Source organism: Dromiciops gliroides, chromosome 2, assembly GCF_019393635.1.
Source record: "Dromiciops gliroides isolate mDroGli1 chromosome 2, mDroGli1.pri, whole genome shotgun sequence".
In the NCBI taxonomy this organism is placed as follows: Eukaryota; Metazoa; Chordata; class Mammalia; order Microbiotheria; family Microbiotheriidae; genus Dromiciops; species Dromiciops gliroides.
The window spans coordinates 615499945-615525408 of NC_057862.1; the positions used below are offsets into that span (position 1 = coordinate 615499945).

Sequence of the window (25464 nt, forward strand, 5' to 3'; positions counted from 1 at the left end):
CACAAAATGAAGGTGCTACTTTTATTTTTCTGGTTGGGATAAAAAACCCAGAGACTTACGTCATTGATAGGCTCATGCATTTTCCTTTAATGATGTATTCTTACTGTTGTCCCTGCCACTGATTACACCTTTGCATTCTTTTTAGGTGGCAGAATTGGTTAAGGAACTTCGTTGTGAACTTGACCAGCTACTCCAAGATAAAATCAAGAACCCCAGCATGGATCTCAGCACTTGCCCAAGAGGATCACGGATTATCAGCATGATTGTAAAGCTTGTTACTACCCAGTAGATGGCTTTGGTGGTGGAATGCTTTCCTCTCACCTGTTTATACTTCTAGGAAATAACAGTACCTCTATCTTTGGGATTGTTTGACGGTGGCTTTAGCCCTGGTAATGGCACCCATTGTTTACAAATAGTGAATCAGCAAAGCTGTACCTTTCTGAAGAGTTTCCGGGATATATTGAGGTACTTTGACCAAAAGTCTGGACAATCCCAGCATAACTTGGGGGGGGTGATAATGATGAGACACCCTATATGCCCAGTTTTGCCCGTTTTCTTATTCTATGACAGCTGTAGTGAATGAGATTCACCTGGTAACACAAACACAATTTCTTTTAGTTATTTTTCCAACACAGCCCTTCTGAACCCCAGTAAAAGTACCTATTGCTTGTTTCCAGAGCAAAGATCCTGTTGACAGATCAGCTAGAATGAAGAAGAATATGCAACATGTGAGCAAGGAATATATAAGACCCATTTGGAGCCACTCAGAAATTGTGGATACTTGATTTATGAAGTTTTTTTTTTCTCGTTAAGGCTTAGGAAACAATGCTAACGAGAATGAATTATATGCTGAAACATGCATGGGTGGGTCTAGTCATTTAGCTCTAACTGTCCTTAGAAGCAAGACAAAATATGGTTGTCTTCCTCTGTGTGGCTGTTCCCCAAAAAGCTATCTTCATCTCTCATTTTTATTGGTTTTTAAAAAATTCTTTTAAACTCAGCTTCATCTGATAAAATTCCATTTTCACACGTGAAATATAATTGGCAGTAATCAATTTTTAAATAGAAAAGATTGTATTTCCCATCTAAGCAATTCAACATTTTATGTCTATAAATGCATCTTATTGTAATGATGTGTTAGCATTTGGGAAAGCAGAGAGATTTACACCTCCCAGACCCTTTATCAGAACAATGCCCATAATGATCAAATGGCTGAATGGAAAAAACATACACTTAGATTTTTCTATGTATCAGCAAAGCATTGTAATCCTTTCAGACTTTATCAGTGTTCTCTGGAAACTTATCAGCTAGCCACATTAATGCTGGGAGACCATTTTCATGGTATCATTTTTACTTACCTTTATAGGAAACTTCCCAGATTATGCAGTGATTGTTACCAACACATTTGCAATCACCTCTTGTCAAAGTGTTTAAATTTTATGGGGAAAATTAAATGGCTTTTTAAGTCACTTTTTAAGAACAACAATTAATTTCATGCAATTCGTTTAAATAAAAACAAAAATATTTCTATATCCAGTAATACAGCACCTAAATTTGAGTTTGTGCTTCCTCGTGAACTAAAGTATCAAAATACAGAAACTGCTAGATTGACACATTTAGGAGAAATGACCGGGGATACTGAATTACTCCTTTAGATCATTGGCACAAGGAAGCTAGAACTGCCATTGTTAACAGTGTATGTATGTGGGTCTTCTGTACTTGGCATTATTGTTATAATACATATCACAGGTATTTAGTAGATAGCTGACAAGTATTGCTATGTGACTTAAGGAATTTGTTAAGGTGAGTGATGCCTTTTATAAGCATGAATCTTCTTAGTGGTTAAACATTAAAATCATGATATAAGAAATTATATAGGAACACTTTACAAATGAATACTAGAATATCATGTGCTACTTCAAGGTGAAATTTTCATTTTTTTTAAACACCAACAAGATGGTTAGTTGGTATTCAGTATGGTTTTAAGGAACGCTTGCTAAATGGTTTATTAAAATCAGATTTTTATTTTACTATTATTGGAATATAGCTAAAAAACAATAAAGTATTTGTCACTAATGAGTATACCCTGATGTTTGTGCCATGCATATTATAGATAGCTCATGGGAAAGTTTCAACATGGCTGAAAACTCTTGTGGATGTGATTATGGAACATGATGTGTCAATAATGTGGTATCGTCATCTTTCTGCTGCTATTCCATATCTGATTTGAGGCAAAAGGAAAAGCAAAGAAAGGATGGGACCATTGCTCTTTTGCTTTTGTTTTCTCCATCAAAGAAGATGATCTTCAGATTGGGGAATATTAAAATAGGATCACCGGCAAATTGAAACCCTAAATGCATTGAAAATGTGGGAAGAGATTTCTGACATTGGAGATTTCTGGGCAAGTACACAAAGTTCTCAAACAGGCTTTCATGGAGAAGATTACTTGGGACAGACCATTGAAACTTCCTTTTAACGTTGAAAAATGTTGGAATATTATCCCTACAACTTGGTACAGTTGTACACTTTGTCATTTGTAATTGTCATGTGAAATAAAGCCAGTGTTTCCTAATTTGCATTTTGTAAACACTTTCAGTAAGTTCTACAGAACTTGATGAATTACATCCTGAGTGCTGAACTTAGTGATTTTATCTATTGGTCTTTGTCATCGTGAAATGAAAATTCTAAGAGGTACCACAAGACCTAGAGATGGGCAAATATTATTAATTTCAAAAAGGAAAGATATAATAGATTCTTTAGACTTTAAGCCAGTGAGTTTGATGTCATTTCCTGAGATAATCCTAAGTCTTACTAAAGGTATGATTTTTGAATATACTTCGAAAGGGAAGCAGAAATGACTAAAAACCAGAATGGGTTCAACAGACTAAATTTTTTTAAGAGTTTTTCCTAGACTGCTAAATTAAGGCAAAGTTGTAGACATAGCAAAGTGATTAATTAAGGTTTGAGTTCCACCTCTGACATTTTTTAAAATGTATTTTAAAATGTTTTTTGTTTTTACAATGCCTAGATTTTCCCCAGTATCCCTTCTGAAGGGGCTTAAGTGTATAATGCCTCCCCACTACCGCTGAAATAAAAACTAGATCCTGAAGAAAGACATTGGTAGCTCCAGGATAAAAGAATTTATTTAAAGGAGATTTACCTACAGGGGGGTCAGTGTCCAGGACAGCTAGTGGACATTATGTGAATTCCTATCAAGCTCCCTCCCAACCTTCCCTGATATTTATATGTGTAGGTTATATAAATGTTGTGGGGAAATAGGGTAAAGGGTTTGGGATAGGGGTTTGGGTTTGGGGTTCTTAGGAATTCCTCTTTAAAGTATTACACCCTTTTGCACACAAATCCAATAGAATAAGATAATAGTTTATTTAGGGGCTGGGGAAGGGAAACCAAGAGAGAAGTCCTTGGACTTCTTCTCATGGGGAGAAGGCATGGCACAGAGCATGGCTCTGAGATACCAATCTCCTCAAGCAGGAGACAGGCAGATACTTTTATAGAGGTCTGGTGAGGTGATCATCTGACTGTGGAAAGTTCCCCTATTGAGGGAGGACCATCCCCCTCCGGTGGTGGTTGGGGGAATTGGGTGAGGGGTAGCTTCGGATCTCTCAAGCCATCTCCCTCCCCTCCTGCCACAAAGGCAGCAGCCACACCTAATCTTATCTCCCCAGGGATGAGGGAGACTGGGATGAAGGGTGGTGGTCCTGGAGCTAACTCAGTCACTTATCTCTTTAGGTGTGTCTGTCCTTTGGTTTAGTTTCTCAAGGAGAAGGTTCTTTGATGTACCCCAGAGAACTTCTGGGGTGCTAGGCACTATAACAATAATCATACTTGGCAGAAAACCTTTGTCTGTGCAAATGCGACTCGTAGGTATAAGGGCACATACGAAGGAGGCTGATTGGTCAAAAAGGTGCACGACTTCCCTGTGCTTGGCTAGGGTACACTGAATGTTTTTGCAGGGGAAAAGAAGCAAACTGCTCACAGAGTAGGTGTTAAGTAACGGTCACCAATCCAAGTATTTTGGGATCCCACACACTAGCTGTACTGCCCTGAGAAACTACTGATAATGTCATGGGAGGATTATGGGCCCCAGTTACCCCAACAATTCTCTGGGGGGTTCAAGGAACTTTTTCCTTGAAACCTCAGGGGTTTTCCCTTGAAATCAAGTAGGCCTCTCACACACACACACACACACACACACACACACACACACACACACACACACACACACACACACACACACACACACACACACCCTACCTAATGGAGATAATGGGCACGGATCGAACTGAGCATGCTCCAGGACCATCACCCTACATTCCAGTCATCCTAAACACCTGGAGGTAATCCAGGAGAAGACCACCTGGAACCGCCCATCAGCAGACTGCTTAGACCCATCAGGACAAAGTTGACACCCACCACCAGATTGCTCACGAGGGATTCCTTCTACCCCAGCGCAATGCGGGAAGACCACCAGCCCCTCACCCAATAAGAGACTCTTACCCACCCCATCTAAACCCTATAAAAATGGCACCCCACAAGTCAGCCGGGGAGGAAAGCCTTTTGTTCTGGCAAAACCTTCCTCCCGGCCGGTTTCTCTTGTACCCCAAATGAACCTGTTCTTTTATTCCTAATTAGGTCTTGTGCAAGAATGTAATTCTTTACAGAGGAATCCTAAGGACCCAGGTGCTTTCTCCTATCGGTTTCTCCCCCATATCAATAAGAAAGTCTCCAAGACTGTCAAGGACAGGCTAATGATATAAAAGTGTGCCTGGGGGCAGCTAGGTGGCGCAGTGGATAGAGTACCCCCCCTTCTGATCTGTTTTCATAGGAGGACCGGCATGTTTTTTCTGTCTCTGATTTGTAGGAGAAATTAAACATTATTTCTCTGATCTGGTTCGTTGTAGGAGACAGGCAGATATATTCTCTTTCTAGTTAGGAGATATAATATAATTTCTCTGATCTGTTTATTAATTTGTAAAATTTTTGATCACTTGTATTTTATAAGATAGGGTTTGAAGGCTAGATTTTTAAAATTTCCTATTGATTTTATCATTTCTTAAAAAACTAAGACAATTAACTTGTCTTGTATGTTTTCTTGAAATATAGCTCTAGGGGCAGCTAGGTGGAGCAGTGGATAGAGCACCGGCCCTGGAGTCAGGAGTACCTGAGTTCAAATCTGGCCTCAGACACTTGACACTTACTAGCTGTGTGACCCTCGGCAAGTCGCTTAACCCCAATTGCCTCACTTAAAAAAAAAAAAGTACCTGCCAGCCACCTGCTCGAGGAGATTGGTATCTCAGAGCCAGGCTCTATGCCTTTCTCCCCATGAGAAGTCCAAGGATTTCTCTTAGTTTCCCTTCCCCCCTCCCCTTCCCTTCCCTTGCCCCTAAATAAACTACCATCTTACTCTAACTGCTTTTGTGTGCAAGAGGGTGTAAAGAGGAATTCCTAAGAACCCCAAACCCTATACCCATTTTCCCCCATAACAAAATGGAGCTACTTGACTATGCCTTTAAACCCAAATCACTCTGGCTTCCATTGAATGGCCAATAATAATTCCCTGCTTAAGTCTTTCTTGCTCATTCTTTGGGTTTTAATGTCTTAGAGTAGGTGTAAACAGCAGTTGTTTTCTGTTCTGGCCAGAAACTCAGAGGGTCTTCCCCTCCCAAATTGATTCTTTTGTGATACCAAACTAGGCCATCTTTTGTCTCAATTCTTACCTAGTCCTTCCTCATTGAATGGGCATTGCCTCAGACAATCTGAGACTTGGGAAAGATCTTATCTTAAAAAGGTCAAGGTCATACACTGCAGGCTGGGCTATTGCCAGTCCTTGTGACTTTTGCCTTGCCAGTGGACTCCAATGACCCTGGAGGAGAGTGAGGCTGATAACTTTGTGCAGCTCTGTGACACTTAGACTCAATTCATACACAAGTCAAGATACCACTCTCATGGGGCAGCTAGGTGGCGCAGTAGATAGAGCACCGGCCCTGGAATCAGGAGTACCTGAGTTCAAATCCGGCCTCAGACACTTAACACTTACCAGCTGTGTGACCCTGGGCAAGTCACATAACCCCAATTGTGTCACTAAAAAAAAAAAAAAGAAAGAAAGGCTTACCAGTCAGAGATAACTTGGCTTAACGGCCCTCAGTTACTATGAAGTAAGAAATAACAACAGTAGACAAGCTTGTCACCATTCACTGAGAAAGTGTCAAGTTTAGAATACAAATGAAAGAGGGCTTCTCTGTAAAGGGACAAATCCTCTATTTGCTCTGATTTAAAGATTGATGCAGATCACACCTAGTACACTGAAGCCCTAGTACACTGAAGGGGCTCCTGACTGAGATATAGAATGAGTCTAAAAAGTTTAGCCTAGCCGTCCACTAAGGAAAAAACAAGTGAAAAGTGAATGTCGGGGCAGCTAGGTGGTACAGTGGATAAGGCACCAGCCCTGAATTCAGGAGGACCTGAGTTCAAATCCAGCCTCAGATACTTGACACTTACTAGCTGTGTGACCCTGGGCAAGTCACTTAACCCTCATTGCCCCACCAAAAAAAAAAAAGTGAATGTCCACCATACAGATCATTATATATATTTGGAAGTACTGGCCAGAGAGCTAGTCAATGTGTCTATTTATTTTAAGCAAAGATTGGAGATGGACAATGACTGAGCCCAGGTATAAACAGGAGGGCTGGATTGTCTTTGGGAAACTGCAGTGCTTTTGATGACCCCAAGTTTCTCTCTGAAACAAGGCCTGTCTTTTAAGTAATATTCTTCCAGTGATGCTCTATGGTACATGGTAGGCATGAGGAAGCTGTGATACATTACAAATAAAGAGGTTGCTCAGAAGTGGGAAATAGAGGTTCTCAGATAAATGTATGCCCCATTCCATCACCTCGACCCACTGAAAAAAAGATTGGTTTGTCAGATATCATGGAGAAGGAATAACTGAGAGGACCCACATTAATATCCAGATCCATCAAAGTATGGGAGTATAGAAAATTAATACCATCTCAGCCCCTGGATCTGTTTTCTAGCCATTCCTGTTTGATAGGCTCCTTTCTCACAGAGATAAAGATGGGCAGTGGCAATGCAAACAGTTAAGCCTAGCAACAGACCTGAAGAGTAAGGAAGAGATTTTTTTTCTGGCTTTAATTGCATTATACTCTTGAGCAAAAAGTAAATTAAAGGGAGTAGCATGAAAGTAGAGACGGCTGTTGTGACAATGTTTCTTCAGGGAGGCATTTCCCTGATTTCAGTCATTCGTAACAACAATCAGGCAGAAGAGGAAGCAACTCACAACCCCTAGAAAGACTGCACTGAATTAGAACCTGGGTCTCATGACGTAGAAAAGCTCAACACAGGCACATTCCCCTGAGAAGCTCTGACCCTTGTACTCACCTTATTTCCCATCTTCCAATTGTCATGGGGCACAGAGCACCCCAGAAGTTCTCTGGGGCACATCAAGGAACTTTCTCCTTGAGAAACTAAACCAGAGGATAGATAACGCCTAGAGAGATAAACTGAACCAAATCCGACTGAGCTATCTTGGGATTCCTACCCTTCATTCTGGTCTCCCTTACCCTGGGGAGATAAATTTGGGTGTGGCTTCGGCTTTTGTGTTCTGAAGAGGGATCTGTAGCCACCCCTCACCCAATTCCTCTAGTCACTACCAGTGGGGGATGGTCCTCCACTCCTCACCCAATTCCCCCAGCTACCACCAGTGGGGGATGGTCCTCTCTCACTAAAGGAACTTTTCACGGGCAGATGGTCCACCCCCATCAGTCCTCTATAAAAGTACCTTCCAGTCTCCTGTTCGAGGAGATTTGGTACCTCGGAGCCATGTGCTTTATGCCAATCTCCCCATGAAAGTCCAAGGATTTCTTTTCATGGTTTCCCTCCCCCTACCCTTCCCTTCCCTTACTCCTAAATAAACTATCACCTTATTCTAACTACTTGTGTGTGCAAGACAGTGTAATTCTTTAAAGAGGAATTCCAGAACCCCATCCGCTAAACAAACCTGTACCCCATTTCCCACCATATCAGTAAGAAAAACAACCCTGAGGGAATATTGGTACAATGGATAAAGCAGCAGCCCTGGATTCAGGAAGACCTGAGTTCAAATCTGGCCTTAGTTGGCACTTACTAGCTGTGTGACCCTGAACAAATCACTTAACCCCAATTACCTCAACAACAACAACAACAACAAAAATCAGGGCAATTTCCAGTCATCCTGATGTATATCTTGCTACTGGACCCAGATGGTTCTGGAGGAGAGAGTGAGGCTGATGACTTTGTACATCCCTGCCTCACTTAAATTCAGTGTAAAGCATGACCACCTCCTAAGGTCATGGTCAGCTGTCTTTGAGATCAAAGGACAAACAACAACAAAGATTAATAAAAAATTAAGTACAGTCTCTTAGTCCTTCTAGAACCTCAGAGTATTGCAAAATCCTGAATTATTTCATGCTAGTATGCTATACTGAAACTAAAAATGTATACTTGCTTTGAAGTTTTTCAACAATCATGGTTAAAGCAAAGGATTTGGGGGTGAGCTTATTAAATTAATTCGATTAAATAAAACATCCTTATCTCAGCAACCCAATTTAATCAAAGTTTTACTATAAATGGTTTTGAAGTTAGTAAACTTTCTTTCCCTTCTTGTATGACTTATATGTCAAGAGTCCATCACTCAAGAGGAAGGGTCTCTTTCACAATAAAAAAGACAGAAAGAATTCCAGGAGCTCCATGCCCAAATTTTCCATTTCCTTAAATTGTCCCTTTAATAACTTTTGCCTTGGTCTATGCCATGTTGCATCAGGTGTACCAGAACATTAGTAACCTCTACACAAACTTTTTAAAAGGCTGTATTTGTTCTTGAAAAATGAGTGGCTATAAGCTGTAAAACAATTTGCTAGTTATGTATGAGGCAGCGAGGTAGTTCAGTGGCTAGAGCGCTAGACCTGCAGCCAAGGAGATGAGAGTTTACAATCGGCCTCAGGCACTTACTAGACCCTGGGCAAGTCACTGAACCTGTGTCTCAGTATCCATTATGTAGGGATGATAATAGTACCCACCTCCCAGGGTTGTTAGGAAGAGGAGATTGTCAAGTGCTTTGCTAACCTTAAATCACTATGTAAATGCTATGTAGTTGTTATTCTAAGTACACGACTCAAAAGTCTCTTCTTTCCAGAAGAAAATATTTCAAAAGTCATTTCTTTTGGAAATGTGAAGATAATCTTTAAAATTGGACCCTAAAACATGTTTCCACGAATGAACATGATTTAGGTGCAAAACAACTGAGAATCATTTTTATTTTACCTTCTGTGAACTTCGAAGTTCTCACACACTTAAACTCAAATAAAGGCAGAAGGGCTGCTCGTGTGACCCCTGTGCAAACAGCCCTAAGGGACGTCCAGGTATATAAAGAGATGAGGCAGAGAAGACACACCTACCGAAAAACGAATGTGCTTAAAAAGTGTTCATCTCGGAGCCTAATTTGGGGCCATGTCTTTTAGTCTTTGTCATATTTTTCAGCAATTTGGAATAAAATAATTGTGGCTTTAAAAAAACCCAAAAAAACTATTTGGTGCCATGAAAATCATTTTGCAGCAGGTGGTCATTAATAACATGAGACCAACTGTCCTAACAACAGGGTGGGAAAGACTGCACAACAGAGGGCAGATTGCTATACAAATCCAGGTCCAACTGTATTTAAAACACAAAGGGAATTTCTCACACAATGGCAGAGCCAGTCAACTAATTGCAGACTAGGGTAAACATGCATTGATTAAATAGGTCTTTCAGTTAATGCTAGCATCTTATGCCCCTCAAATCTCACCTGGGCTTGGCCACTTAAATACCAGCTGTCCTCATTATTTCTAGCCCACAAGTCTTTATGTAATCTTTTAATGGTTAAACAGCTAAAACTGGATTAATTGGGGAAACATAATCTAGTGACAGTCAATTAGGAGGCTGTTTATCCAGACTTTGGCAAATTGCTAGTCTCAGAGAGTGAGGGAAGAGCATGGGAATTATTACAAATACTGCATTTTGGGGGCAGCTAGGTGGCGCAGTGGATAAAGCACTGGCCCTGGATTCAGGAGGATCTGAGTTCAAATTTGGTCTCAGACACTTGACACTAGCTGTGTGACCCTGGGCTTAATTTAACCCTCATTGCCCAGTCCAAAAAAAAAAAAACCCAAACAAAAAAAACCCAAATAAGCAAATATTTTGCCACTAAATGCAGAAGAATGGGGAAATTTACATAAGTGAAACTGACCATTGGTCATATTTGTTGAAAATATAGAATGCCCCTTTTCTCTGCTCAAGAGGTAAGCTCTTTTCCTAATACTTTCTGGGAAAAGGATCATTCATTCTATAACTACTATGAAGAAGCCTTCGGAAAAACTTCTGCTAGCCATCATTAAAGCAGTGGGTATGGGATTAGATTAAGAACTACAATGGATTTTAGAGATCATCATAATCCTCCCTCCCCACCCCCCTCGCCCCCAATTTAAAACAATTCAACTAGTTAACGTCACAAAAATAGGACATGGAGGAGTGGGGCAATTTGAACCCGGGACTCAGACTCAAAAGTTTGCAGCTGTGTGAAAAACTGACTGTTTTGTTTGAACCTCATTCTTCACGGCTGAGAGATCAGACCTGTTGCTTAGAGACTATTATGGGGGAAATGGTGGGGGATTTGGGGTGATGGGTTGGGGTTCTTAGGAATTCTTTAAAGAATTACACCCTCTCGCACACAAATCCAATTAGAATAAAATAATTTATTTGGGCGCTAGAGAAAGGAAACCAAGAGAGAAATTCTTGGACTTCTCATGGGGAGAAGGCATGGCCCAGAGACTTGGTTCTCTGAGCTACCTATCTTCTCGAGCAGGAAAAATGCAAATACTTTTATAGAGGACCGATGGTGGAGGTACTCATCTGACTGCGGAAAGTTCCCTTCCTGGGGGTGATCATGTGAGGGAGGACTGTCCCCCACTGGTGGTGGCTGGGAGAAGTTGGGCAAGAGGCAGCTCAGATCTCTCTCCACCATTCAGATCATCTCCACCATTCAGGCAGCAGCTACACCTAGGCTTATCTCCCTAAGAGGTGGAGGAAACTGGAACGAAGGGTGGTGGTCCTAAAGTTACCTTAGTCTCTTTAGGTATACCTGTCCTTTGGTTTAGCTTCTCAAGAAGGTTCCCTGAGTTCCCCCAGAAAACTTCCGAGGTACCCTAGGCCCATAAAAGAGACCAGATTTGTTTAACACTTAACTCAAGATTCCAGGTGATGATGACCAAAAAACTGTTGAGGGGAGCAAAAGATTGATGTAAGTAAGGAGTTTCCCCCATTATATATCTCAGGGAACCCATGTGTCTTATTTGAAAACTGCATCTTCAGTGGCTGATCAGAAAAGTGCTTGCCTGTTCCTTTGAATTCTATGTAATATACAGCATCCAGACAAGGGGCTGGGGTGGGGCACCCCTTTCCCACTCTTGCCGTCTACCGGATGACAAGAAACTTCTTAATCATTTCAGTTCTGGGTTTCTTCTCTGCCAACGCAGCAGTGCCCTATTGCTAATGAAGGAACCCCTCCTCCAAATGCATTTGGGAGACAGTGACCTAGGCTTCTCTGACCTCTTCCAAAACTGAGAAGTCTTTAGGCAGCAATTTTTAGTCATGGCTTCAATTTAAGAAGCATCTCCCTTATGTAAAACCAATTAAAATTCATTTTTTAAAAAAGTTTTCAGTTCCAAATTCTTTCCCTTCTTCCTGCTCCTCCCTGAGAAAGTAAGCAATCATATGTTATATATGTGCAATCATGTAAAACATTTCCATATTAGTCATTTTGTGGGAAAATCTCAAAAAGTAAAAAAAAAAAGTAAAAAGGAATATGCTTCAATCTACATCCAGACTCCATCAGTTCTTTCTTTGGAGATAGCATTTTTTACCATGAGTCCTTTAGAATTGTCTTGGAGCATCATATTGCTAAGTCATTCACAGTTGTTTGTCGTACAATATTGCTGTTACTGTGTACAATGTTCTCCTGGTTCTGCTCACTTCATTTTGCATCAGTATGTGTAAGTCTTTCCAGGTTTTTTCTGAAATCAGCCAGCTCATCATTTCTTACAGCAAAACAATATTCCATTATAATTATATACCAAAACCTGTTCAGCTATTCCCCAACTGCCGAGCATCCCCTCAATTTCAAATTCTTAGCCACCACAAAGAGTGGCTATAAATATTTTTGTACAAATAGCTTCTTTTCCCTTTTTAAAAATCTATTTGAGATACAGGCCTAGTAGTTGTATTGCTGGATCAAAGAGTATGTGGTTTTTATAGCCCTTTGGGCATAGTTCTGAATTGTTCTCCAGATTAGTTCACAACTCCACCAACAGTGCATTAGCATCCCAATTTTCCTAAATCACCTCCAACATTTGTCACTTTCCTCTTGTCATATTAGACAGTGTGAGATGTGAGGTGATACCTTAAGAGTTATTTTAATTTTCATTTCCCTAATCAATAATGAATTAGCATTTTTCATGACTATAGCTTTAATTTCTGTCCTGTCTATTCATATCCTTTAACCATTTATCATTTGGGGAATGATTTGTATTCTTATACATTTGATTCAGTTCTCTATATATTTGAGAAACGAGGCCTTTATCAGTGATACGTAACTGTAAAACAATTTTCTCCCAGTTGTCTGCTTCCCTTCTAATTTTGGTTGCATTGGTTTTGTTTGTGCAAACCCTTTTAAATTCATATGATCAGTATTATCCATTTTACATTTTATGATGTTCTCTCTCTTGATGGGTCCAAAGATGTGGTAGGTAAACCATTCCATCTTCTCTTCATTTGCTTATGGTGTCACTCTCTAAATCATGTGCCCATTTTGACTTTATCTTGGTATACATGTGGTGTGAGACGTTATTTACCTGGTTTCTGTCAGTTTTCCAGTTCTCAGCAGTTTTTACCCCCAAAACTTGGCTCTTTGGGTTTATTAAACACTAAATTACCATGGTCATTTACTACAATACATTATCTACCTAGTCTATTTCACTAAATCCTCCACTCTATTTCTTAGTACCAGATCATTTTGATGATTACCACCTTAAGATACAATTTGAGATCTGGTACAGGTAGGCCACCTCCCTTTACATTTTTTTTTACTGATTTCCTTGATATTCTTGACGTTTTGTTCTTCCAGATTAATTTTTTCTAGTTCTATAGCTTGGTAGTTTGATTATATAAAGTAGATGAATTTAGGGAGAATTGTCATTTTTATTATATTGGCTCAACCTACCCATGAGCAATTTTCATCTTTCCAATTGCTTAGATCTGACTTTACTTATGTGAATTGTTTTGTAATTGTGTTCATACAGTTCCTGGGTTTGTCTTATCAGGTAGGCTCTCGAGTATTTTATATTATCTACAGCTTTTATAAGTGGAATTTCTCTATCTCTTGCTGCTGGACTTTATTGGTAATATATGGATTTAATATCCTGTAACTTTGCTAAAGCTGTTAATTATACTATATCATCTGCAAAGAATGATAGTTTTGCTTTGTAATTGTTTATTCTAATTCCTTCGATTTCTTTTTCTTCTCTTATTGCTATAGCTAGTATTTGTAGGACAATACTGAATAAGAGTAGTGATAACAGACATCCTTGCTTCCCCTGATCTTACTGGGAAGGACTCTAATTTATCCCCATTACAGATGTTTGCTGATGATAAAAAAAGCATTTATTAAGTATCTATATGGCCCCAATATTTACACTGCTCCACTTCACACTTCCACTTCTACAGTGACCTTCCTTGTCCTCATGGACTGTATATGGTCAGAGGCAGCCCAGTGATGCCAGAGATAGGTGTGTTGAAAGACTTGAATTCAAATCCAGTCCTGGATACATACTATACAACCTGTCAACCTCAGTTTCTTCACCTGTAATATAACAGCACCCACTTCCTAGGATTGTTGTGAAGATAAAAGAAAATAACATATACAAAGTACTTTGTAAACTTTAAAATGCTGTATAAATACTATTATAATACTCCATCTGCCTTTTCTTTGTCTTTGTATTGGCTGTCACCTGTGACTTAAATGCATACCCTTCTGACCCCCCTCTTTCAGAATCTTGTTTCTTTGGCAGAATCACTACTGTCTGCATCAGTGGTGCCCATTTAGTTGTTTGAGAATCCCTTAAGCATTTTCAAAGATAGTCCAAGGTGGCACCTTAAACAGTAAATGACCAACTGTTTCAAATATAATCTCTCGTCTCAAGCATGCACTTTAAAAATTACCTTGGGAGTTCACTCTTTTGAGGGCAGACTCATTTTTGTCTTTGTATGCCCATAGCTTAATTGTGGCTAGCTTACAGTAACAGGTACTTAATAAATGTTTATTCACTGACTACTTATGTGCCAGGAGACATATGGGGTGAGGTTTGGGGGTGGGGGTTGGTGAAAGAGGGGTAGAAGTCATCAACTTTTTAAAACAAAATAAATTTTAATTCACTTTTGCTTTTTAAAATGCATAGCATTTTGTAGGAACAACAGAAAATCAGACACCTTGTCAAAATTTAAGTTGAGAATCACTGGTGTAAAGGAGCCACAGAAGGAATCATTGGCAAGAAGGAATGGATATAGGAATGAGTAGACTTTCTTCTTGTATGAATCATATGAGATTTTGGAGATCATTCAACATTCCTTCACCATGAAAGGACATTCAAAGACAACCGTGGATACTGAGACCAGCTACTGGTTATTTATGTGAGAGATGCTAACTCTTTTTTGGAAAAAGGAGAAAATAGAGAGAAAGAAAGATTGCAGGATTCATTACGAACTTGAAAATGGAGCCATAAAGTAAGAAAAATTCTAAAGAAATGGTCTCCAGTGTTGACCTCACCTTGATTCTTAAGCCAAGAAGTTTTCCAAGGTAAAATCAATTCGTTCATCCTGGGGCCCTCAGGTTTTATTTGAAAACAGATTACTTAAACCACCTACCCCACTTAGTAGTTGCCAGGAAACTATGTCCTCCATTTATTAATCTCCAAGCATAAAACCCTACCTACCATCCTCCTGGGTTAGGCATTACCAACCACTTATCAGCAATCTTCACATAGTCCTTATTAAAGTCTGATAACAAAGAAGGTAATTTCCTAATATTTTTTCTTAGACTCAAGTTCTTATTCTCCTTTGAAAATTTCCACTGTTGTTATTAGCCAGTGAATCTGACTGTAGGGCTTAAGGGCACCAAACAATTCTAGAATTATAAGAGTCAAGAACAGTAATTTTCCAAATGGTCAACAAAAGATGATTAAATCCAGTCTAAAAATTATATTCAAGTCTTGTAACCAATTTCACCATTATACTAAAAATACAGATGATCAATAAAACGCCAAAATACTAATAATATTCAATGTGAATAAAATCAAAGCAATATGATAAAAGAATAGGCAGCATGACAACAGTCAACCCTAGGATTTGGAAGACCTGGGTTCAAGTCCTGCTTCTGACATATTAATTGTGTGACTCTAGCCAGTCATTTAACCTCTGAGTCAGCAGGCAACTCTCTTTAGTTAGTGAGAAGTTCCATGTACTCATGAACCCACAGATCTTGATGTTTCCCTCCCCTACTCCTAAAAATGAATTTATAGACCGTGCTTTGCAGTGACAACTTTTTCTATGGCTCAGGACGACACTCTTGGCTAACAAAGGAGAAATATGGATCCACATCACAAAAGGGGATCCTACAAATAGGAGTTTCCTTGAGTTTGTCAGCCTCTCCCTTCCCTGGCTCTTCTACATTCAAAACACAGAAAGTATACCATTGGCAAGTGAACCTCTGGGTTCACTTGCAATACCAAAGTTTTCAAAAGTACAGAATGTACTCAAAGAGCTCTAGAAGATTAAGGGCTTAATATTCAACAAGCTTTACCAAGAAAAAAATGAAGTCTGTCTTTCTGCAAGCTAAACAACAGGTTTTGGCGTCTCACTGGGAAGCTGTAAGATGTCCCTGGATGAGATCCTGAACTCTGGACAAAATAATTTCATTTGCACTGCTGCAGTCTTCGGGTCCATAGGGTGGCTCTATGGTCAGGACCCCAGCAACACAGAGAGTGCTTTGTGACTCTCCCTGTTCGGTGATGGGGATGTGGTTCTTCTCCAGCCAGGACTTCAGGCTGATCTTCCTTTTTTCCAGGTCCTCAGGGCTGTAGGCCTTACTCTCTTCTGGCATGAACATATGCATCAGTTTCTCTCTCACTTCCTGGTTGTCTTCATTCAAAATTTCAACAGTCTGCACAGCATGTCCCATGACTCCAGTTATACCCACGGTGCCATCTTCAAGAAAATTCACAAGGACGATACTTTGGGATGAGAGAAAATACACAGCAGAGGAATGAACAAAGACTTACAGGCCCCCTAAATTAGGGAGGAAACAACAATCTGGAATTAAACAGGAGAGAACGGAGAAGCAAGCTACACCATCCCCGACACACCACTTGTTATCAGAACAGGTTAGAATGCTTTCCATCTTCAAGATGACACAGACACAATAAGCTGGGAATGACTTAGCTATTCTCAGCAATACAGTGGTACAAGAAAATTCCAAAGGATGAATGATGAAAACTTCTGTCCACACAAAAGAACTGAAAGAGCCTGAATGCAGATTGAATCATACTATTTTAAACTTTTTTTTTCATGTTTTTGGGGATCTATGTCTTCTTTTATAACATGACTAATATGGAAATACCTTTTGCATGAATCCTATATCAACCTATATCAAATTGTTCACTGTGTCAGGATGAGGGGGGAAAAGGAGGGAAGAAGAGAATTTGGAACTAGAAATCTTATAAAAACAAATGCTGAGGGGGCAGCTAGGTGGCACAGTAGATAGAACACTGGCCCTGGATTCAGGAGGACCTGAGTTCAAATCCGGCCTCAGACACTTGACACTTACTAGCTGTGTGACCCTGGGCAAGTCACTTAACCCCAACTGCCTCACCAAACAAAGAAACAAAAGAACCAAATGTTGAAAACTATCTCTACATGTAGCTAGAAAATAATAAAATACTTTTATGATTAAAAAAAGAAATGTTAAAAATAGTTTTTACAGGTAATTGGGGGGAATAAAATATATTTTTTTAAATGACAGAAGTTCATTCATTCAGCAAGCATTTATATTAGCTGCCTATAATATGCAGAGCAGTGTTCAAAATGTCTACTCTTATATGACCAAACTCTAATCAGAAAATGATATGAAAGCAGGGGTTTAAAAGACCTAGGATAGGACAGAGAGGCAGAAATCATTCTGGGCTCCATTCAACTTAATGGATGACCCTTGGATTCAGGAGGACCTGAGTTCAAATCTGACCTCAGAAGCTTGACACTTACTAGCTGTATGACCCTGGGTAAGTCACTTAACCCTCACTGCCCCACAAAAAAGGAAAAAAAACACACAATTAATTGTCAGTTTCCTAAGCCTACTTTAAAACGGGATAAATGTTTCGAGGTCCTATAGTTAGGTTTTAAATGTAATGAATTCAACATGATTAGAAGCATGGGATTTGCTTTGTCAACACACCCTTCTTTGTTGCTTTAAGATAAACTTTAAACGGAATTAAGAGACATACCCTGACCTCCCTGCTCTGAATGCCTGTGGTAGCCTGGTTTTAGCTACTTCTGTCTCCCTAGCTCTCCCAACTTGGGAGAGTTAAGCCTAATGAAGGACCATCATTAATGAAAACCATACTATGACAGAAATTTTTGTTAACTTATGAGAGTGCTAATGCCTTGGCTATTGCTAATTGATTAATGTCTTTCTTCCATTCAGTCACCACTCATTTCCTTGACATGGTCCCCCATAGCACAAAATGAAGCATTAATTTGACCACAGAAGCTACAGATTTCTGAGTGAAAATCCAATGAAAAAGAAACTGAGTAGGCAAACTTGAGAATTACTTCCTTCAGCTTGCTCCCTAATTTTTTTAAAGGAACTTATGCATTATACTAAGAGATATTTCCTCTCTCACTTCATACAACACATTATTTTACAACTCTAATAAGTATGACATAATATTTTGTCTTATTATCTATGTGTATTTTATTCCTGCAGTCTTGAATGAGCTTCAGGAACCAGGGCTTATCAGGCACAATGCTGGACACAATGCAGATGCTTAATGTTTGCTGAATGAAAGAAAGGAAGAGGTTCCTACCACCACTGATCCACCAGGAGAGGAATAGGAGATGGACTGTTTCCTCTTCTTAACCCTCCCTGTCCTAGCCCCTAGTTCTAGCCGTCTATTAATAAAAGGGGGAAGGGGCAGCTAGGTGGCGCAGTAGATAAAACACCAGCCCTGGATTCAGGAGTTCCTGAGTTCAAATCCGGCCTCAGACACTTGACACTTACTAGCTGTGTGACCCTGGGCAAGTCACTTAACCCCCATTGCCCTGCAAAAAAAAAACCAAAAAAAAATAAAAGGGGGAAGGAGGGGAGGGAACGGCCTTAGTGCAAAGCAAACTACAGGTGTACCTCGTTTTATGCAACAGCTGAATTGCTTTTAAGACTGAATAAATCAGGGGGCAGCTAGGTGGCACACTGGCTCTGGATTCAGGAGGGCCTGAGTTCAAATCCAGCCTCAGACACTTGACACTTAGTAGCTATGTGACCCTGGGCAAGTCATTTAACCCTCGTGCTCCCCCCCCCCCCCAAAACCAAACCAAACCAAACCAAACCAAAAACGAGTAAATCACTGTTTAGAAAATCAAACCATTCATCCAAACATTCATTCAATAAACATTTTATCACTTAGCTCATTACCAGACAGATCACAGAATGACCAATTTTGGGGCCAAAGTGACTCTCAAAGACTGTTTATTAAGTAACAGAATAGGTGCCATCTGCTTTGGTGGCAGGTCACCAAAGCAGTCACTACAGTCACAAGATGAAAGGTCCTGAGGGTGTTTTAGTGCCATTTGGAAATTGAGAGCTGTTCCTACTGGAATGGAAGTGCTTATGGACAACAATGCGAAGTCTCACTTTTGTACTCATATCGACAATGACTGGAAGAGTGCCTGGCATAGGAGGTGCTGAATGTTAAGAGCAAGCTGGCTTGCTGACTGTGGATTTCTGATTGTCATCTGTCAGAAGCCCCTAAGGCTTAAACTGAAAACTTTGGTCCAATTCTCTGCCCTCAGCAACTCAAAGAAGCAGGAGCAGCACTGTAGGGCACTGGACAGTCAGAAGCCCTCTCTTCAGTCTCACCCTGGTCACATTTATATGGGATGCATAGCCCTGCACAAGTCATTTAATGCTCACTGCCCCAGGCAACAATGAGCAGGGGCTTTTCTGCACTGGTAGAGGGAGTTACCTTACAGGAAGATCCTCATACCAAAGAAATCATAAGTTTACTTCCGGCCCCCAGCATGGAAATGAAGGTTCTCGTGATTCAGTTCAACAGACATTTATTAAATGCCTATTTCACAGAAGGCACAATGCACCAAGGAAAGAAAGATGATAACCACTCCCTAACATTTGATTTCTAAACTTGGATTTTAATATACAGTCCTACTGATATTCCTTATAGATAAGCAAAAGAGGGAGAAAGGGAATAAAGAATTCAGTAACTTGATTTCAGAGAGATGCCATACTCACTTGGCAGAGACTGGGTCTGTTGTTAAAACCCATCCTTTATATTCATTTTTCTCACTGGCAGTCACTCTGACTTCTTTATAGACATAGTCTTGCCACTCTAATGGGCTTTTCTTCATCCATTCATTCATGGTTGTCAGCTAGAACAATTAAAACAGCAACTAGTTCAGATTTTAGAGATGAAGACAATATATGCCCATTGTGCCCAATCAAGGCATCCAAGAACATCAGCGATTCAACCTTAAGTTGTTGTTGGGGAGGGGGGGCAATAAGGGTTAAGTGACTTGCTCAGGGTCACACAGCTGGATTTGAACTCAGGTCTTCCTGAATCCAGGGCTGGTGCTTTATCCGCTGAGCCACCTACCTGCCCCATAACCTTAAGTTCTAATGTACTTTAGGAACCAATGTGTTAAAACTCCTGGCATTGGCAGAACTGGATTAAAATGTAAGGGGGGGGGGGGGCCCAAGGCTAGGTGGTGCAGGGGATGAAGTACCAGCCCTGGATTCAGGAGTACCTGAGTTCAAATCCGGCCTCAGACACTTGACACTTTCTAGCTGTGTGACCTTGGGCAAGTCACTTAACCCCCATTGCCCTGCCAAAAAAAAAAAAAAGTAATGGGGCAGGGCAGGTAGGTGACTCAGTGGATAGAGGACCAGCCCTGGAGTCAGGAGGACCTGAGTTCAAATCTGACCTCAGACACTTAACACAACCTGTGTGACCCTTAACCCCAATTGCCTCACTCCCCCCCAAAAGTAATTGGGAAATGTTTAACAAAAGAAAAATATAATACAGATAATATTAATTTGTGATCTAAGTCCATATGAAGCCTGCTAGAATTTTTTTTCTATTTGAGTCTGAGACTACTGGACAAAAACTTAAGGTTTCTACAGCATTGTTCTAGAGAAAGAGGTCTACTTTTTGCCCTTAAACTGCAAATCATAGAAAGAGCCAACATATAAACATGAGGAAGTGAGAGAACAATTATAAAAGAACATTATGAGCACAACCTGATCCAAGAGACCTGGGCTCTAATACCTGCTCTCGCCATTGGGCTCCTGCATGACCTATAGGATTCCTAGTTTCCTTCAAATCTCAGCTCAAGTGCCCACTTCTAGATAAGGTATTTCCTGATGCCCTCAGCTACTACTGTCCCCTCCCCCAAATTACCCTGCCTTCACTTTATATATATTTATAAATGTAACTACCCTGATAAGAATGTTAAGCTCTTAGAGGGCAGGGACATTTCAATTTTTTTGTATGTGTACCTTCAGTACTAGCACATAGTAGACAGTTTAAAATAATTGCTAACTGTCCAGCTCTAACATCTTACAAATCAATGATACCTGTATTATTGTGCCATTCATATATCATATATACTAGAGTGGCCCAGTGGATTGTGTTAGACTTGAATTCAGGAAGACCCAAGTTCTAATCCGGCCTCAAACGATTACTAGCTGTGTGACCCTAGAAAAGTCACTGAAATTTGCTAAGGCCGTTTCCTCATGTGTAACAAGGAGATAAATATCATCACCTACCTCACAAGGCTGTGGCTGATCAACGGAGACACAGTAAGTAAAGTGCTTTATTATTACTGAGTTGGTTCTGCCCAGTGGACGGAGTGCTGGATCCAAACCAATCATTCATTAAGAGCCTATTATGTGGGGCAGCTAGGTGGCGCAGTGGATAGAGCACCGGCCCTGGATTCAGGAGGACCCGAGTTCAAATTCGGCCTCAGACACTTAACACTTACTAGCTGTATGACCCTGGGCAAGTCACTTAACCCCAACTGCTTCACTAAAAAAAAAAAAAAATTAAAAAAAAAAGAGCCTATTATGTGCTAGGCACCGTGCTAAGCCAATCCTCTCGGACACTTGCTAGTTGTGTGATCGGGGGCCTATCGCTTCCTCTCTGGGCTTCCGTTTCCCCGTTTGAAGGAGGGTTAATAACGTGGGTAGCACCTCCTTCGGGAGGGTTATGGTAACATTTATCCGGGTGTCAGCTGTTGGGTGTTTCATTCTTGGTGTGCTGAGATGGAACCGGCGGATGCGCCCCACTCCGCCCCACCCCCCATGCCGGCAGAATGCTCGGCAGTCAGTGAAGTGGCGCTCCCTAAGTACCTACACTCTGTGCCGGGCCTGGGCATTCACTACACTCTTCTACTCCGACCAGAGAGGCCTAAACCCCTGCTCAGTCAGACAAAGCTGGAGCCACAGGCACCCCAGTTCGCATCCAGACCTCAGACCCTGCTCGCTGGCCGAGTGATCCCGGGGGAGTCATTTAACCGCTATGTGCCTCAGTTTCCCCTCCAATAAAATGGGGACACTAATAGCACCTACCTCCGGGAGAAGGGGGGTAGTGAGGACAAATGCGGTAACTGTAAAACGCTTTTAATGTAATCTCAGTGCTCGCTATCAAAAGAAGCGGTCTTCCCCTCCCCCATGCCTCACCCCCCGCCCCTCCAGTCACGAGAGTCCACGTGCGTCCCAAGAGTCAACCTCTGGAGGCAGCCGCTCCGACGCCGGCCCCCAGGCCTTCCGGTAGCCCCGTGCCCGGCTCCGCGGGATCGGCTCCTCTCCTTCACCGGACTTCCCGGCCGCGAGCGGGCGAAGGTGCGAGAGCCAGCCGAGGGTGGGACCGCGCCGGGAGCGCGCGCCAATCTCTCTCAAGCGCTCAAAACTGAGACCAGCATGCTTCGCTCTCGCTTTCGTCACTTCCTTTACCCAGAATCCTCTGTTTTGTAGTCCTTCACCTTACACAACGCCGAGAACTGACGCGGCGGTGGGGGGGGGGGGGGCTCGCGTGCTCCCCTCCAGGAAGTGTACGGCTAAGGTTTTTGTTGTTCTGTCATTTCTGTCGTGTCCTACTCTTCGTGACCCCATTGGGTGCTTTCTTGGCAAAGATACTGAGTGGTTTGCCATTTTCTTCTTCAGCTCATTTGACAGATGAGGAAACTGAGGCAAACAGGGCTAAGTGACTTGCCCAGGGTCACACAGCTAGTGTCTGAGGCCAGATTTGAACTCAGTAAGGTGTCTTCCTAACTCCAGGACTGGCGCCCTCCACTGCAGTCACCGGGCTGGGAGGAACCTTTTGAGTCAAACAGTTCAAGCTCTTTTTGAACTATTTTCTTTCTCCTTCCTCCTCCTCCTCCTCCTCTTTCCACTCCCCTCATTTACAGAGGAGGAACCTGAGGCCCACAGAGGGCCATCCAGGGGCAGAGAGCACCTTCCTCGATGGACCCCCCTGAGTCCTTACAGCTCTTTAAAACCAGGCCTTGTGCACCCTGCAGGCAGATTTTAGTGTTTGGGGATGGCTTAGGAATGATCGTGGCAGAAGGTGAAGATTGAAACCAGGCACTCCCCTCACCCCAAGATACTGTCCCAGTTACCCTGCTATTTACCTGCTCCAGGTGGCCTCGCGAGAGGTCCAACCTATCAATCCTTACCTCAGCTGTGCCGTATTATTAATGTGGGGGAAACACGGGAAACCCAATGTTTTTGTGACATCTTGATGGACTAACGATGTAGAAATCCCCTCAACCACCTGGAGACCTCCTATCAGAAAAACAGGGGCACAGATGGTCTCATCCACAGTTGTAACGGCCACTTGCTCTCCTTGGATAAGAGAACTAGCAGTTTTGTCTAAAAGGACTGCTTTCATAATTGTAAAAATATCGGATAGCTACCCCCTCTCTCCTTCAGTGAGGGAACTGGCACTGTTTTCTTATTCAGGTAGTGAATCTTGCCCCTTGCATTACAAATACTTCCCTTTTTTCCCTAGGTGGATGCTCCTCTTTCTCCACCACTCCCAGTTTGCCTCTGAATGTTGTAGGGATGGGTGGTGTACTCCAAGCAGGCCTTATCTGTACCTCAGGAATGGGAATTCACTTTCATTTAAAGCAGATTCCTTTGCAGGCTAATAGATCTCTTTGCTTTCATTTCAGCCTTCTATCTTTCACCTTTTCCCTCCCTCCTCCTCATGTAAGCCTGCATGTCCCTAGAGGTGGAGGAAATCCCTTAACACTGGAAAGGCACAAATGTCACCAATAATAGTTCAAGCTTCTGTTATATCAGTTTGTTTTCTAAGGGAAAAAGGGACCTTGAATTTTACTAAAATAGTCTTAAGATTTGGTTCTAAAATATAGCATAAAAAAACCTTTTTTGTCCCCACCCGTAATTTTATCAATGTAAGGTGAGAAAGCTACCTCTAAGCGTTGTCTAGAAGTTAGTGACTTGCCCAAGGTTACCCAGTGAGTAGGTGACTCCAAGGCCAGCTCTCTAGCCTCCACAGCATATGGACTCACAAAATATAAACTTCATTAATTCAGTCCAATTGGGAAAAGAACAATCAGAATGGGGGGGGGGTGTTAAATGTTGTATTAAAAGCCTAAAGCAACTAAAATTGGTGTCTTTCCATTTAAATGAACAATTTTACAACATGAAATAGCAAAGCACTTTTAGTAGTGTTTTGGGGAAAGGAAGGGGATTTGGGGTAGGGATTCTTAGGAATTCCTCTTTAAAGAATTACACCCTTTTGCACAGAGATCCAATTAGAATAAAATAATAGTTTATGTGCTAGGGAAAGGGAACTTCTCATGGGGAGAAGGCAGGGCACAGAGGCGTGGATCTCTGAGATACCTTTCTCCTCCAGCAGGAGATAGGGAAATCCTTTTATAGAGGACTGTTGGGGGTGATCATCTGACTGTGGAAAGTTCCCTTATTGGTGAAGGACCATCCCCCACTGGCAGTGGCTGGGGGAAGTTGGACTAGGGTCGGCTCAGAACCTCGCATGCCATCTCTGTCCTCAAGCCACAAAGGCAGCAGCCACACCTAATCTTATCTCCCCCAGGGGGGTAGACTAGAATGAAGGGTGGTGGTCCTGGAGCTGGCTCAGTCACGATGGGTTTCACTTATCTCATTAGGTGTGTCTATCCTTTCTTTGGTTTAGTTTCTCAAGGAGAAGGTTCTTTGATTTACCCCAGAAAACTTCTGAGGTACCCAGGGGCCCCATAACAGTAATTTCTCAAAGTTCCCATCAGAATTTTTCGTTCATTCTCATTTATTCTTCATCTGATTTGTTGTGGGCCCAAAGTACCCCAGAAGTTCTCTGGGGCACATCAAGGAATCTTCTCCTTGAGAAACTAAACCAGAGGACAGATAACGCCTAGAGAGATAAGCAGAACCAGATCTGACTGAGCTAGCTTCGGGACCTACACCCTTCATTCTGATCTCCCTTACCCCTGGGGAGATAACTTTGTGTGTGGCTGCTGCCTTTGTGTCCTGAAAAGAGAGATGGCTTGAGAGATCCTTAGCCACCCAGTGGGGGATAGTCCTCCACTCCTCACCCAATTCCTCTAGCCACCACCAGTGAGGGATGGTCCTCCCTCACTAAAGGAACTTTCCACAGGCAGATGGTGACCCCCATCAGTCCCCTATAAAAGTACCTGCCAGCCTCCTGCTCAAGGAGATTGGTACCTCAGAATCACATGCTTTGTTCCATACCTCTCTCCCTATGAGAAGTCCAAGGATTTCTTTCATGGTTTCCCTTCCCCCCCCCCTTCCCTTGCCCCTAAATAAACTACCATCTTACTTTAACTGCTTTTGTGTGCAAGAGAAGGGTGTAATTCTTTTTTCTTTTTCTTTTTTTTTGGTGAGGCAATTGGGGTTAAGTGACTTGCCCAGGGTCACACAACTAGTAAGTGTTAAGTGTCTGAGGCCGGATTTGAACTCAAGTCCTCCTGCCTCCAGGGCTGGTGCTCTAGCCACTGTGCCACCTAGCTGCCCCAGGTGTAATT

The 25464-nt window shown here is 41.7% G+C and overlaps 2 protein-coding genes across 7 annotated transcripts in view; one reads left to right on the plus strand and one right to left on the minus strand.

Annotated features, from left to right (window-relative positions):
• The window catches only part of DHX57 (DExH-box helicase 57), a 62935-nt gene extending 60363 nt beyond the window's left edge, over positions 1 to 2572 (plus strand). For 2 of the 3 annotated variants that reach the window (XM_043983907.1, XM_043983909.1), the window contains exon 24: positions 146 to 2572. In XM_043983907.1, coding sequence (XP_043839842.1) covers positions 146 to 289 — 144 coding nt within the window. In that variant the 3' untranslated portion in view covers positions 290 to 2572. The remainder of the gene's footprint in view (positions 1 to 145) is intronic. The other variant, XR_006354797.1, reaches the window with a different exon arrangement.
• An 11935-nt stretch (positions 2573 to 14507) lies between these two features.
• On the minus strand, positions 14508 to 22348 carry GEMIN6 (gem nuclear organelle associated protein 6). Of its 4 annotated transcripts, XM_043981374.1 has the most exons (4): positions 22169 to 22348; positions 21209 to 21223; positions 19676 to 19812; positions 14508 to 16388 (listed from the first exon to the last, which is right to left on the minus strand). In XM_043981374.1, exons 3-4 carry the CDS (start codon positions 19801 to 19803, stop codon positions 16013 to 16015), a joined length of 504 nt encoding a protein of 167 aa, XP_043837309.1. In that variant the 5' UTR covers positions 19804 to 19812; positions 21209 to 21223; positions 22169 to 22348; the 3' UTR covers positions 14508 to 16012. The 4 variants fall into 4 exon arrangements, with proteins under 4 accessions (XP_043837309.1, XP_043837306.1, XP_043837307.1 ...); XM_043981371.1 differs by lacking the exon at positions 21209 to 21223; XM_043981372.1 differs by lacking the exon at positions 21209 to 21223 and having other exon boundaries at positions 22121 to 22348.
• Between the last annotated feature and the right edge of the window lie 3116 nt (positions 22349 to 25464).